The 17,186-nt window shown below is 32.4% G+C and overlaps 1 protein-coding gene across 9 annotated transcripts in view; it reads right to left on the bottom strand.

Moving 5' to 3' along the window:
• Positions 1–233: 233 nt before the first annotated feature.
• The window catches only part of EPHA5 (EPH receptor A5), a 493,180-nt gene continuing 476,227 nt past the window's right edge, over positions 234–17,186 (bottom strand). For 8 of the 9 annotated variants that reach the window (XM_020999825.2, XM_078148799.1, XM_020999824.2 and 5 more), the window contains 2 exons: positions 13,755–13,910; positions 234–5,192 (listed from right to left, as the gene is read on the bottom strand). In XM_020999825.2, coding sequence (XP_020855484.1) covers positions 5,087–5,192; positions 13,755–13,910 — 262 coding nt within the window. In that variant the 3' untranslated portion in view covers positions 234–5,086. Of the gene's footprint in view, positions 5,193–11,924; positions 13,911–17,186 lie in introns of those variants that run through there. The other variant, XM_078148798.1, reaches the window with a different exon arrangement.

Raw genomic sequence — 17,186 nt, 5'->3', positions numbered from 1 at the left:
GACCTACAACAGACAATCATGGATATGTTTCTGGAGAAGAATGTATGTTGAATTTCAAAACAATCAAGCTGATAAATGAATTGTGTTATTCTGTAGATAATCAATTTTACATATTTATAAAATAAAAAAATGGAATGAATATAACCTAAATAATTAAAATGGAAACTAAAGAAAGCTCCTCTGTAAACAATTTCAAGTATGTTTTTGCATCAAGCATGACAATTGGATTTAACTGTATTCAAAGTTTTTTTTTATTTTTGTGAAAAAATATAAAATTTCATATCTTACACTACAAAAACATGTACACAAACAAAATGCACACAGAGCATCAAATTAAAAAAAATAAATACAGCAATACTATATCTATACTTTCTACAAGTTAAACTCTCAGGCAAGGAATTGAACTTTTCTATTCACTACCACAAATTATGAAAATGTGGACTGAGTCACTTTTGACCTGCATAGCACCAAAGGATATTGATGAAAATATTAATCAAAGACTGAAACTAAATGTAACTCTCAGGCTGCTATTCATGTAATTCACATACTTGTTAAAGACTGATTTTAAAACTATTGTAGTCTAAAGATTCACAATCTCTTGACCACTGGGATGTTTACAGGATATATATATATATATATATATATACACACACATGTGTACACACACATATATATACACACAAACATATATATGTATATATAAAAATACATATATATATAATACATATGTATGCATGTATTATATATGTGTATATATATACACATATATATATTCAACACTGAATCAATACTAATTTGCCTGTCACCTTAGTTTTCTATCTTGTAATATTTAGAGGGATTAAATAAATTTTACATTTGATGGTTGTCAATCAGCCCTTTTATGTTAAGTGATGTCTTCTGAAAGCAATAAGTAGAAGTTGTCCTGAACAAGAACCTTACACTAGTCATTTTTAAAGAGTGGTTCTCTTTTATAGATGAATAAATATGATATGAAAAATAATTTGATTATCTACCAAATGCTTTGACACATTACCATAGCAGCAAAATGTATTGGACAATGTAATCCACCTGAACTGGAGAGTTGGGCCCCAAAAACCCAAAACAATTGAAAAGAAAACACATGACTTTCACTTATCCAGTTATAAACTATAAGAAAGCTAACATTTTAATTCTGATTATTTTACATCATCATTATCTTACTGTACATGAATTCATTTTGGTTTTAGATTAGGCATCTACCAAAGATGACACAAAAGACTGCTAAGTATGGTGCTTAATTTTCCCTTTTTTTTCTCTTTAGTATGAATAAATGAGCTCAATTAACTATATAATACAATTACCCAGCAAATGACTACTACCTGATATGAAACTTATTTATTCTTGCTTTCTATACACTAAATTAGGATATGTCCAAAAATGCCTTCCAAAGGCAAATTTTCTCATCCTCTGCTTTTTAAGTCACACTTCCATGGGTGAAATTATTATGTGTCTTTTGACATTGTTTTCTCTCAGATTAAGATGTATCATAGACTAATAGCTATATAAGTGATCAAATAAAACTGAGTGTTTCTTTTTAATGTTGCTATATTCAGAAGCATTGTCCAATTTCTTTACATGGATTTAAGGGCAGTAAGGATGCTTTCTTTTGTCTAATAGTTTATTCTTTCCAATAGCTACAGTTATTAAGGCTGGCCCACCCTATGTTTTAAAATTCTAATGGAAATGAAATTTCCACAGCATTGTCTAACTTCCAGAAAATTATTATATAGATACATATTTGATTTCAATGTACAGTAAGCCAGGACAAGGTAATTTACAGAAACAGAAACAAAAAACAACCCAAACTCTTACATTTTGTATACACAATGACATATTTTACCATTCAAAAAAGAGCAATTAAGATATGTCGTAGTACATTTGAGCCAAAGGCAGAAGCCAAAATCAAGCTCTGATTGATAAAAGTAGTAATGGTGAGACTTCAACAGATATTGGTGAGCTGTTGTCTCCTCCCCATGGTGACTCCTTTACAATGTCCAGCAGTTGGGAAGATACAAATACCCAGAAGATATTTCTACTGATAGCTCTAATAATGTTATTTATTATTTGACAAATCTCCTTTATGCGCTAAAACTATTATGTCTCAGTTTTCTTTGTGATAGCCTGGTGGCTGACCAAATGAAACAATATGCTGAGGAATCACACCATCAAGATTTGTCAAACCTTCTCCTGGTCTTCCTGCCTCACTGCATTTCATGAAAGCTGTCCATCCCACTCTTTTCTCTTCTCCATTTCTCACATTTATAGATGAGTTTGGCACCTTTCCAATTGGTGCTATATCCAGGGGTGAACAAATGCATTAGCAAGGCATTTGTTCTTACTTTCATGACTACATCTGATTTATGATGAAAACCTCCCTTTCTTCTTTCCAGCCAAAGTGACAATTTTTAGAAACCCTATACAAAGTTGGTATGTCAGGATGAGCTTGGTGTTTATGTGGACATTTTAAAACATTCATAAAGACTCCCTCATCTAAAAACAAGTTCAAATCCATGTCAAGAATATACAAGTATTAAATATTTTAGCTGATTGTATGTATGTGTGTATACGCACGAACACATATGTCGTGCATATATGTATATGTATACATATGCATGTATAATTTAACATTGTAATTCTTGGCACCCATTAGGTTCCCATCCCCTTTCCTTCACCTTGGCAATTTTCTTTTAATCAACAAAGTTAAGTCTCAACTTCATTTTGCAAATTACTCTCTGGATCCAAAGTACTTGTGTGGCTGTCTTACATTCAGGAGATTATATTAAATAACATAAAATGATCAGATATTTTTAACAGAGATTAGAATTGTCTCAATTGCTACTTTCTTCACTCAGATTCTGTTTTAAACAAATCCAACAAAATCAGAATTCCAATTATGTTTAAAAATTAGATTGTCCAAATTCCATTTCCTCAATCAAAATGGGTAAACTAAAACAATAGTTTTATTAACATTATTTCCAGGGGGGGTGAGGAATAATACAGTGAAATTTATAATAGTTTCCTTGAATATCCAGGAACATAAATGGAGCCACAGTTTATATAGAAAAATTATACAGTTCACTCTTTATCATTAAATGTATTGTTAACCATTTGCAAATGATTTAGGCCCTATAGTTTTCCTCTTTTTTCCTCCTGCCAAATGGCCATGTCACATAAGTAGTAGTGTGGAAAGAAAAAAAAAGACCACTAAATATTTCTATTTTTTCCCTGGTATCCAAATTGGGAAAGAAACCAAATATTCTATAGAAGTGAGGGCCTTATATTCTCTCTGGGTGTCACTTATTCAAGCTAGTCTAGTTTCATTTACAATGAATCTAGAGTTGATTGTATCCCAGCTCTTTTCTGCTCTCCTTTCATGTATAGATTACTCCTAGTAATGTAATTTATTATGATCAGCCACAAATCAATAACATAAAATGTATAAGCTTTTAGGTAAACCAGTTTGCATGATCACACTCCCACAGCTTTTTTGGACTATCTTACATTATTTTGGATCTGCTTTTGCCAATCATCACCAGATGTGGTTTCCTGGATTTATACATTTGACATTTTCTTCTTGTCTTTGAAATAACACTGAATATTTTAAAGAAAATTAAGTATTTTCATGTATACAACTGCTACAGAACTCTATTCCCCAAAGCATCATTATCGCATAACAGAATGAGAGCTGCAGTTATGATATAAATAACCAATTATCTGCAAATACAATTTTTGGAAGACATAGGTCAAAGGGAATCCTGGGGCAAAATATATGCTAGTTGCTGTCCCAGTGCTGCTTTTATATCAAAATTACGTGGCAGAGCCACAATGGCACTGCTTACAAAGGATTAACACTTAGGGGTAAATGCTTAGAGCTGTGCCCATGGATTTAACAATATTAATAGGAACTCACACAGTTAAATCCCTCTACATCCCACTGACAATGTGCCCTTTGGTGTCAACTTTTCCTGACAAGATATTTTCAGTGATTCCAAAAGGTGAAATTTCTTATGGTGGAGCAAGATTAATGGCTAGAAGAACTGCATTGTCACAGATATCACAAAGTGTTTTTTAAAAAGCCAAAGGGAATTTAATCTTATAGACATTTTCTGTTAGTGGATAGAGAGATTTAATGCCATTTGGACATGTGGAGAGAGGGGATAAAAAGACAAACTTGTTTCATTTTTAGTTGTACTCTTGCTTTTCTTATATGCATTCTAAATGCCTAAAACTTGTTCTTCTATGCTGCTAGATTCAAAACAATGGCAAAAATACAAGCAGAGTATAGCATACACAGAATCCCCATTAGGACCCCCACCCCCAACCCAAATGTATATCTGGGTATGTAGCAAACTGTACATAATATACAGACATTTTCAGTAATAATCTCCAGAAGAGCAAACTAAACCCAATTTTATAACACAGAAAAATAAATATACACCCTGTATTGTATTTGCATTAATCAAGCAATATGTTTATACACTAGTCTTCATAACTTAATGCTGTGTAACAGCATTTAAATTTATAAAACAAGATATCTATTAAGAAAAAATCTAATCATATTGCTCTTCAATACACTTTTGTAGACAATTAAGACTTGAAGTAAACTTCAATAAACTGCAGCTTTTGTTAGCCCACAAATGGCCACAAAACCGTTTCCATTCAAGTAAGTCATTGGAAGTATTAACATGTGCTGCCATAAGTCAGGATATAAAGGTGCTTTATATATATTTTTGTATTCCATGTACAAAGTGTTGTGGGAAGGACTTTGTTTTTGCAGAAGCATAAGAAAATGGTTAAACGAACCATGGTATAACCATTTCCTTGTTTAATGCATGTTGTATTTTTACTTCATGAAAAATAAAGACAAAAGAAAGTAAAGGATATTTTCATCAAATACTGGTTACAAATTTTGTGGCTAAGGTCCTTGCTTGCCTTAGCTTATGGAATCAGTTTCTTTTTTTTTCTGTTCTTTTTTGTCAAAATAAATCTCACGGCTAGTTTACAAAGTGCAGAATTAATCACTTCAGGAAGTGACGTCAAAACAGAGTTATAATGGCACCATCCCATTTACCAGCTGGACCTTCATTTCTTGAAGGCTGTTCATTATCTTCTTCTGGTGACCGACAAGAGTCACTCCCAGTCGTCTCAAATCCCTGCATGAAGAAAGCACATATTGGGTGGATATATTTATTCAATTCGTTGTACACCTTAATATTTCACATTGATTTTTGCACTGAGAAAGTGGCAAATGTTATGCAGAAACAGATTGTCATTTCAATGTTAAATTCTGGAGGTCAAATTTTCAAAATTGTGCCTGGAAAATCTTTCTTTGTGTACATATTCTTTTGTAATATACTTTTAACATTCTGTAGTAGTTGAGCATGAAATTTTGCACATGGAGACATAAATTTAAGAGGGAACAATTTTCGCAAAATAGTTTTTAAAATGTGGCCTCATAAAGGACATTTTTGTTAAAAGAAGTAGGCAGAAAACTTTTTTTTTCATATTTGGATAAGAAGTTGAATATCCATCTCCATGTTTATGTGATATTGGATGCACATATTTTTTCAATTCTGATATATACCTTAATATTTAACACTGATTTTTGCACTGAGGAAGTGCACTGACAGATTCAGTCAATATAGACTTTCAATAAATGTTATTGTCTGATATCCATTTATGATCACAGTACTTTCAAAATATTGTCAAAAGTTCATTTTTATACACAAATGATATATGAATGCTTTCTTCCTTTACCAAATAACAAGTAAAATATATTGGCATTAAAAGCATTATGAAGAAAGATTACATGAGAGGAGAAAGGATTTTCAACCAAGGGGATATTTTTTCATGATCATCTGTTAATCAACTTTAATAATCAAAAGCACAGGAGAAATATTCATAGTACCATGCCAAGTTAGCACATTATGAATAGAACTTGAAATCAGAGCCCATAATTCTTGCAGATTACATCATAGGACAATCATTAATTTTATGTTGTTAGAGAATGATTATCATTCCTCAAAAGAGCAATTAACAAGTGAAGTGGGAATTTTAAAATAACTTTGTCACCTTAAAAATCTTATGCACCCATTAAATCCTTGGAAAATTCTACTACAATTTGGATAAGTACCGTATGAATTAGGGAAAATAAATAAAACTTTGATACATTTTTTGTTACTCTCAGTATTATTTTTATTTTTTATAATTATTTTTGTTGTGTGTAAAACTAGCATTCCATTTTGAATGGTTTAATAACGAAGGCAGACTAGTTGTCAATACTTTCAGCAGTTTTAAATATCATACCTAAAAATTTTCATTATAAAAAAATTTTTGGAAAACAACTAAAAGGACATCTTGAAGTTGGTTTGTATTAGTATAATCTGATGTCATAAATATTAATATTCAAACATATTTAATTTTATTCTACTTCCCTTAATGCATGGGTAACAGGAAGTGTCTATTACAAGTAGTAAGAAAAAAAATGGGACCAATTTATCACTGGGGATGAAACATCGTTGATCTCCCCCTGATGAATCTTTACCAGGTAATGGAGGATAATTAATTGTAAAATTATCTGTGTTTATACTTACTAAGATAAACTGTATTCATGTGAGAGTCATAATACTAGAAATAGAAGATTAAATGTCTCTAGTCTTCATTCTCATTTTCAAAAAAGTTTTTAAAAATCTATTTTCTAAACAAAGTAAATTTAATTATAAAATGAATAACTCTACTATAAAATAACAAATTCTGTAACAGCATAGTGTAGTGGAATTTAGTCAAGGCTTTGGTTTTTATTTTCATTTTAACACTACCAAGTTGTGTGCTTATTTCCTTTTAAAAAGAGGCAGGGGAAATGGGTGACTTTGAGGTTCTTTTCATCTTTCCTTTTGTGATGCTGGGTAGCTAGGATTCAGTGAATAGGGTGCTGGGCCTACAGTTAGGAAGATTCTTCTTTATGGGTTACTGGCTTTAGACATTTACTTGCTATGTGACCCTAGAAAAGTCATTTATTCATGTTTCCCTCAGTTTTCTCATTCATAAAAATGATCTAGAGAAAGAAATGGCAAACCACTCCAGTATCTTTGCCTAGGAAACCCCAAATGGGTTCAAGAAGATCTGATACAATTGAAAAATGACTAAACAATGCCTGTAATATTATGAAACTTCATTGCCTTTACCTATGTATAATAAAAAATGTAAATTAATTTGAAAATATGAGTCAGATAAAATGAAACCTCTTCCTCTGGCTATGCAGTTGGCCACACAATCTCAGATTTATGGGAATTTTAGATTGAATGCTAACTTTGCTTACTTCTCTTGAATATAGGAGATACCATATGCAAAGGTGTTTATGGCTATTCAATCTCAGATAATGAGAATATAAAATTTGTTTGGTTTATGTAAAATGTATGTCTAGCACAGATAGATGAACTTTTGGGAAAAAAAGTCATTTAAATTTTTAGACAATTGATGTTAAGTGACTCGCCCATGGTCACACAGGTAGTAAGTGTTAGGTATGAGGCCAGATTTGAACTCAGGTCCTCCTGACTTCAGGGCTGATGCTCTATCCACTGTGCCACCTAGCTGCCCCTTAAAAAAGGTAATTTTTAAAAAGCTGTATGACTCACTACTCTGAAAACAATCTAATGCCTTCCTGTATATTTTATTGAATCTTTTAAATTAGATGTTAAAGTTTGAATTCTCTAGAGTTCTATAATTGCTAACAGCAAAAGTAATTTCATAGATGCCATATTTTAGGGAGATATAAAAATGTATGATAATGTTAACAGTAACAATGCAACTAATAGCTAAAATTTACACAGTACTTAATATTTTACAAAGTTCTAGAATTACATTATTTCATATATTCCTCACAACAACCCTGTGAGGTAGGGAGTACAAGTGTTGTTAGGCCCATTTTGTAGACAAAGAGACAGATATTCAAAAAAGTAGACATACACAAAGCCACCTAATCGCCCCAAAGAAACAAATTTTTTTTTCTCCCTAAGTACTTAAATTGCTTTATGTTTACCCAATACCAAAAGTGTTAAAGAAAAAAGTAGAACTACATACCTACACTATTATGTTAACCAACTGAAGACCCACATCCAGTAATAAGTTTATCTTTTTTTTTTCCTTTATAGAATTGACTATTTTAGATACAGATAGACTTACTTTATGTGACTTACTCTATGGGGACTTAAATTAAATTCTATATAGAATCTGGACTTTCAAGAAACTTCCACATCTTGACAAGAGGGACTATCCTTAATGACTTTATATGAATAATTGTTGCAGATCTAGCTTCCTTGTTTATGGAAGAAAAATCTGCTCTTCAAAGCATGTAAAAGATTTAGGTTTTATTTTAGAGACGTTTCCTTCCTTCTTTCCTTCCTTTCATCTTTCCTTCATTTCTTTTCTTCCTTCCTTCCTTCCTTCCTTCCTTCCTTCCTTCCTTCCTTCTTCCTTCCTTCCTTCCTTCCTTCCTTTTCTTTAAACCCATCACAGCATTTTATTATACAAGCCATTTTTGTTCTTTTCACTGCTGAGGTACATAAAGAAAAGATACAAACCCAGACATTTCCACAGACATAAATTTTATGAGAGGAAAGGGGTTAGTAAATTATAATACTCCATTTTCTCACTTCTAGGACAGAAGTATATTTAATAGTTCTATGGTGTCCAACTGTTTGCTATATCTGGCTTTCCCTATCATGCTCTGAAAAAATGCTAGAAAGTTTTAAAAAGTATTTGCATCATAATTAAACAATATATTTAGGTAGCATTATAAAATTCAAAGATTAATATACATGGTGCAGGGGAATACATCATATAGCAATTATAATTTGTACCATTATTTTTATATTCAAGCTTTCTGAAAATCACTATTAATGTCTTCTCATGACTATATACTAGAAACTTGAAACAACTTTAATGGTAGGTGTGCCCTTAAATATATTCCCTATGTATTTGGGTAATAAGAGAGTGCCATAAAATAGTTAGCTTTTAATTAATTTTACTTTTATACCTGGTGCTATTTCTTTTACTTTTTTCATTTTATGATTTCATAATTTTCTTCCTAAATTATACCTCAACTGAGTAAATCAATAGTAATAAAAGAGTGAAATTTAAAATACATATGTATGCTTTTTATGGCTAAATCACTGGCATAGACGTCACTTGGAAAGATTTTCAGTAAATGCTTTTGCATTAGGAGCCCAGATGTGCCCTTTTATTGGCCTTATTGTACTAGATAGCACCAGGTAACACATAGCTAGAGAGAATCATAAATACGTCATGTTTTGGTTCATCCATAATCATCAAGTTATTTTAATTTCTACTATGCACCCCATGTAATCTTAAGTAATACTCAAGGCCAATTCTAATGAATACAAGAATTATACTTTAATAGAGACTTATAGGTTCATACATGAGAATACCATTATTACATAATGTACAATTCAAGCTCAACTGACAATATATGATAAGTTTGGGAAGAACTATGAATGTGATGAGTTGCCACTGGGTGTGATTAAAGTCCAGAAACCATCTAATATGATTTTCTACGATATTTCTTTAGTTCATACCAGTCAGAGCTGTTTGATTTTTAAATCTTTAAACACGCAGAGTGGGAAAAACAGAACAAAAAATGTTAAATTCATGTTTCAACCAACTCAATTACTCAGAACTGACTTATCTGGTTTGTGGATTATCCATAGCCCTTGCATTTCTCCCTTCTGTTTTACACAGCTCTGAGGTTTATCACTTCTCACTAGACCCACCACCAGTGGCTGGATAAAAGAAGGGAGGAGAATTATTAAATACATATACATTAAAACTCAGTATGTCTCTGTAGTCTTTCACCATAGTTACAACTTTAAATTGGACTATGTAAAATTTTCAGGCTGATTTAAACTATGTATTGAGATTGTGGGATAAATCTATTTTTACTAGGAGTCAGAACTAGTGGATGGGGAACACTTACCCCACCTTTTTGCTGATTTAGATGAGAAGTTCCTAGAGGTTTATACCCACACTTATAATGTGCAGAATATTATGCATATGTAGATATGTTATCATAATGTTAATTATGATGCTTCTCTCTCTGCTGTAAAAGAGCTGAAATGATTCATATCAAATATTTGACTTCATTATATAAAAGCATGTACAGTTTAACAATATAAAATACATAACCTTAAAAAATAAATGTAACACGTCATCACTTTTATTTTCTTTGCCTATACTGTCATTGTCCATGATTTATTTTATTCTATATTGACACTGGCTCCATTATATAAATAATCAAAAGGTGACTGTGTAGGTCTGATAGGCAATTCAGAAAGCAAGCTGCTATTCTTTCCTTAACTTACATCTTTGGATTCCATTCACAACTCACCTAGAACACAAAGTCCTCCTGTAGACACTATAGCATTGCAATTCTGTATTGTAGAACAGAGTACATGTTTTTGTCATTGCCGTGGTTATTAGTCATATGGGTACTCGATATCATCAAATATCAACATTTAGGTTCTGAGATGCACAAATAGTAATGTTTCCTGAGCACAGTAGAATGAGTGAGACACAAAACCTTTCTTTAGTCTATTTACAACTATCTACGTTCCAAGATGTAAGTAGGGAAGCTTGCTGCTCTAAGCTCTGCTCCCCACACTCCCTTTCCTCACCTGTAAAATGAGGGTATTGAGATAGATGATTTCTAAGATTTCTTTCAGCTCTTAATCCTATTACCCAGTGATGTTATAAACAGTGGTGTGTTCCATGTCTCCCTCTAAAACTGGGTTTGATAGGACAAGGCAATACCTATTTCCTTTGATTAGCTTTTGGCATCCAGGGCTCTTTAGCTTGCTGGGATTTGATTTGGAGTGTAATTATCTGATCCAGGGCTGTTGTAAAAGTGCTCTTTCAAATTCTAGTTTGTTCTCCTCCTTGGCCTGGCAGTGTTTCAGTACACAATATTTTGTTTGTTAATTTTGTGTAGCCCATTCTTTGCGTTGATGATAGGCACCATAAAAATTAAAATTTAAATATGATGAATAATGATTGCACAGAATCAATACCTGATTTCTAAAAGCTTATTTGTTCCTTTTGCTTGTCTCCCAGTTCATTTTTTCAACAGCTGGGAGTTTTAGAATATCTCAGTCTTTTTTTTTTAAACAAGAACCAGCAAAATGAATGGATAAGTCTATTTCCCCACCTCTAATCTTGACTATATGCTTAACCTGTTCATCTCTTTCTATGAGTTATTTAGCATTCTATTGCAATGAAAATAGTCTGGAAATTAGTAAAGAATATTTGGAAAAGGGACAGTAAATAAAGGGATCTGAGTTTAAGATAAATGTTTTCACACAACAGCTATTTCTTTACAGTCAGGCGTGGGTATCACGTCAAGGTTGTGGACAGCGGCTGCCCAAGTCCCTTACTATCTATGGACCCTCTAAGTCTGACTACTGTTGAGACTGACAAAGACTATAATTAGCAAGGTCTTTGAGAAGTTCTCTGAAGAGCTTCATTTTTATCTTACTCTTCCACCTAAGCATCAAGGACATAAAAAGACAGGAGAGTAAGTGGGTAGAGATGATATATCAAGAATGCAGAAGTATGAAAGCCCTATAGTAAGTCAAGAGTAGTTAATCAGGCAGGGAACCAAGGTGCGAGTCAGTGGTAAAACGGGAATTAAATACAAAAGAAAAAAATATATAGACCCAGAATAAAGAAAGGAAATCACCAGTTAAAGAAAAAAGCAATAAAAATAGGTGCAGAAATAAAATAAGAATATGACTATGGAAAATAACAAAGATTCAAATAAAGCTTTTGTTTATAAAAGGAAATGGTCCTCGCAGGAAGAAAAGAAGAAATTCGAAACTGTTGCAAGATTATTTAATGTGAGTTCAATAATGAGAGGAGTAGTAGACAGGACATGAATTTTAAAAGATTTAAATACATAGCAGTTTTAATGACAGAAGGAGACATCATTTAACGCAAATATGTTTATTATACATTTACAAGTAATCTGACAATGGGTAGAAGAAATACCTACAATATCATTTTAATATAAAATGACAAATAATGAACTTAATAAATTAAAATGACATTTTAGTGAAAAATTAAATAATCATATATAAATATCTTTAAATAATCAGTAATTCTTTCAGTCCACTATTTGCAAAGTAGCACTGACATAAATCCTGTAGAGTCAGGACCAAGAGAGTATATATTCTATATGAGATTAGGTAGCTATTGTTTGTATATTGTGGGGACAGGGAATTTGGGAAAAGGACAAACTGAGGTTTCAGGCCCATTTAATAATGGATTCTGAATATGTGAAATGCTGAAGCTATAGAAATCACATGATCTTGGCCACTGTTAGGAGTGCAATAATATTAAGATTGTGATGTTGGTTAGAAAATGCTTAGTGGGAAAGTGAATGGAAGATGGAATATGAGGCATATATAGAGCTTGGAATAATTTTAGCACCCTTCTTTAATCTCTCTCTTTCATATATATGGGTGTGTGTGTATGTGTGTGTGTGTGTGTGTGTGTGCGTGTTTGTGTGTGTGTGTGTGTGTGTGTGTGATTTTAATGCTCTTGGGCAAATCTGTCTTCCAAGCAATGCCTCAGAGCAAGGAAGACCTAGATTCAGATTCTAAATCTGATACATACTGGCTATGTAAGCCTTGGCAAGTAACTTAATCTACCTCACATTATCCCAGGTAACCACCACAAGTTTAAAAAATAATTGCTAATTTGCATTTTAACCCCTTTTCACTAATGTTATTTTAACAGGGAAATTTATGAATAGAACTATCTCTTCAAAATAAGTGCTTTACAACAAGTTTCCATCAATTTTCATAACTTTCATAATTTAACTTAAAAAAAACCTTCTACTCTACCACCCTAATAATGGCCAATTTTTATAAATAACAAAGAGAAAGTTAAATTAATTGTACATATAGAAAAGATAATTAAAAATTCAAAGAGACAACATTAGGGAATTCACCAGTTAATTGTAGTGATTTTTATTTCTTAGGATTTGATCAATTAAATCTTTTACGTGCAAAAAGACAGACACAATTGGTTTTACAGAGCTTGCACCAAAGAGCTAAGTAATGGTAGCATCTGATGAATTCTTGCACTCTTAAAATGCAAATGCACACCACCTATCAATCCAATGAGAAAACATCAGCTTTTATTAAGTTTGGTGTTACCTGGGCATCATTAAACAGAGTCAACATGACAACGTGTAGTTCCTTATTTTCTGTCACTTCATAGGACTAGCCATACCAATTGTGCTTGCATTATTTTTTTATTTACATTCATTTAACATTTATTTTATATAGTAATATAAAAACTGTGTCAAGAAAAAAAAACTTTTTTTTCACAACACAAAGCAGCATTATACTTAGAGAACTAGTCTTCCATTTATTCAAACCCAAATGCTATTTGCTTAAGATAAAGAAGCAAATGTATTGGAGATAAGTGACATTGACTTCAAGTTGACTTCTACCATGCATTTATTGGTTAACAACGACACAGACTAAAAGAATTTAAAAAAAAAAAGATGATGCTTCTTTGGAAGCTGTTGAGAATGGACAGAGATTATCTGATTTCCCTTGGCCCTGTCCATACTGATTTTCAAATAATTTGATTTTCCCCACAAGTAATGTGAAAATTATCAGAAAAAAATTACTCACTCCAAGGTCACCTGAGCCACAGCATCCATTGAACTGTATCCATTTTCCATGAAAATCTCTGTATACCGTCCCATTTTGATCGCTTCCAGCCATTCGCCCACTGATCTGTAGGCCCCAGTTCCTAGTGGACCATGTTCTGCCAACAAGTTTGATACTCTAAAATACATAAAAAATTATGAATGACTTGTTTTGTAATGAAAGTATATCAGTATTTTCAGCCATATCAAGAAGTTTTTACATTTATAATATTTTTTTTGTTTGCATGTAAAATATTTTCTCCCTCCCCCTTTAAAAAAATTATACAAAATGTTTTAGGGTTAATCACAATAGACATGAATTTAATCCAAGGTAATTACCGGCAACCCAGCATATAAATGTGATACATAAATGAGAATTATATGAATTCACAAATATTACACATTTAGATAATCTTCAGGCAAGCTTTAGAATAAGGAAATTTTGGTTTCAAGTCCTATCTCTGACTTATATGTTTTGTTACCTTGGGCTATTTATGTGACTTTTCAGCACCTTAAGTAAAAATCTAGGATTTATCTATTAAATTACAGATAAGTTGTGATCTTTGGTCAGTAGAGAGAACCCACAATTAAATAACAGATCTTTCAAATACATTAGTAATATCTTGTTGGAATTGTTCATTTCAAGAACAGATAAATGGGGACTGTTGTCCTATGTGATCAGTTGTTTCTGGTCTTTACTATAACAAACAAATAAACAAAAACTGCATAGATATAGCAAGCATGTGCTGATTACTTCAGAATTCTTAGAATTACCCATTATTTTAATGTGATTTTATAGAATGATGTTATGTAGACTGAATTGCCCTGGGTGTAGAACTTATGAACCAAAAAACAACTTCAAACCCCTGGGCAAAGATCAAAGCAAACTGTCATGCTAGTATGATATCAAGCCACACTGGAATGTTGATGATCACAGAGAGGAAAATGACATTTGAATAATGAACTGCTCTAATGAATAAAGCTGAAGTCAATTTGGAAATGGAACTATTTGCAATCAAATGGAGCCATAATACAATATGATGTAAATAAATCCTTAACAACCATAATAGTAAGAAATCATTTGTTGTTAATTTTCTTTTCTGTGCTATTATTTATATGTCCAGGTGTGACTAACTGATGCCAACAAATCAAAACTACCCAAGATAAGAAAGTATAGAAGTCTTTCATATTTGACATCACCTCAGACCTTTTCAATTGCTAATTTGTGGGAAATGACATTAAAACTAATTGCTAATAAGATTCACTCTCCAATTGCTTCTTTAGAGAGTTAATGGTACATGGAAGATTCATTCCTACTTTGTAAAATGGCTTTTTCCTAGTAAACAAATTTCACATAATATACAAAACATTTATTTAACCTAATTTGCCCATTCTATGATGTTCCTGAACTCATATTAATGTGCTGTCAATGCAGCTCTGGGCTGTTGATGCTGCTTCCTTTCTGGCAATATAAGGAAGATTCCACAGGAGGGAAGTAGGGAACATAGCAGGAAAGAAGAAGATAATATAGTCACATAAGCTATTTTTAAGACATGACTTAAGTAAAAGCAAATGAAAATTTCATAAGTAAAGGAAATTGTACAAAGCCCCAACATGCCTGTGATAGGGACAATGTCAACCAGAATTTACTCCCCCTTCTATACTGGTTAGGCTTTTCTTTTTATAAAAGGCAAGGAAGTTATTTCCAAGATTTGATTGCCCCAGGGAGCTGAACCAGTTTCACCCTTACTGATGATGCATTGTTCTGTGGACCTTACATGTTTGACATGGTTTGCTATTAACTTGATTACATAAAAAGGCCCACCAAAGTGGAGTCAACCTGACCTTCAGATTTAGCAGATGCCCAAAGGTTGAGTAAATCACCACAACCTACCCAGCTGATCAGACAGATGGCTCATATGGAAGAAGGGCTATATCTACCTGAGTTAAATATCATATCCTTGTTGAGTATATTTTCTATGCAAGTAAAACTCAATTTGTTGACTGTTAAGTACCTGCTGACAGGGTAGTTAGGTGGTACAGTGGATAGAGTGCCAGATCTAGAGTCAGAAAGACACAAATTCAAATCTGGCTTAAGACATTTACCCTTTCAGTAACCTTAGGCAAGTCACTTAGACCTATTTGTATGTTTCCTCATTTGTAAAATAGGCTTGAGAAGGAAATAGCATTTTGCCACGAAAGCCCCAACTGGGGCCATGAAGAGTTGGACATCACTGAAACAACTTAACAACAATAAGTGCCTGATTAGAGTATTATTTTATTCCAATATTAGATTTAAGATAATAGGGAATCAGCCTCAGTCAGGCCCAGACTATAGCAAAAAAAAAAGGACATGAAAAGTGAGCAATTATGCCATAATTGTTCTCTTTTTGGTACACTTTCCATGATTGCTCATCTGTCATGGTTTTGAGTCCTTTGAATTGTATGACATGAATTTCATGGAAAGTCATGGAATGGTTGCCAATTTTACATGTAAAATTTAGTAGGCAATAAGAATTTTTCTGAGTGCATATAAAACATTCTCTGTGTGGAGGTTAATAGGAAAATAATTTAAAATAATCACTCTTTGACATAAGGGAGATGAAACATTTAATTGCTTAGGTAGATTTGCAATGGGCAGCAAGGTGACATAGTAGATAAAGTGCCAGTCCTGAAGTCAGAAAGACTTATATTTCTGAGTTCAAATCTGGCCACAGACAGTTACTATCTCTGTGAACCTGGGCAAATGAATTAACCTTGTTTGCCTAAGTTTCATCATCTATAAAGTGAGCTGGAGAAAGAAATGGCAAGCCACTTCAATATTTTTGCCAAGAAAACCCCAAAAGGGGTCATAAATAGTTGGATACAACTGAAAAACAACTTTCCTGTATATCACAAGTTTTCCACTAAGTAATTGATTCAAATTTTTTTTAACATAAATACATAAAAAAGTAGCTACATGGTTCAGTGTAAAACTTGTATTTAGAAACACCTGAGTTTGAAGCTTTTCTCAGTGGATTTAACTGTGTCACTATGTTAACCTCTCTTTGCCTTAGTTTGTTCATTTGCAAAGTAGGGATAATAATATTTACTTGTCAAGGTTGTTTTTAAGATTAAATTAGATTAAGGCACTTTCAAAATCTTAAAAGTGTTATATGAAGGGCAACTATAAGTATTACAAACTCAATAAATATTTACAGTTTCAAGAAAGTCATATTATTTTTTTCTAAATCAGAAATGAAAATTTAAACATTATTGAACTGAATGATCTTATAATTGATAAAGTATAGATATTATTTTGAGAATTACTTTGGAAAGAGAATTGGATTTTCAACAAATGGCCTTTGATTTGCATCACAGCTCTGTCATTTTTGAACTATTTTTCCTTGGGCAAATCACTGAGCATCTCCAGACC

Source organism: Phascolarctos cinereus, unplaced genomic scaffold, assembly GCF_003287225.1.
Source record: "Phascolarctos cinereus isolate Bilbo 61053 unplaced genomic scaffold, phaCin_HiC Scaffold_9;HRSCAF=440, whole genome shotgun sequence".
Classification (NCBI taxonomy): Eukaryota; Metazoa; Chordata; class Mammalia; order Diprotodontia; family Phascolarctidae; genus Phascolarctos; species Phascolarctos cinereus.
Note: the sequence above shows the minus strand (reverse complement) of the source record. Positions and strands in the feature narration are given on the sequence as shown.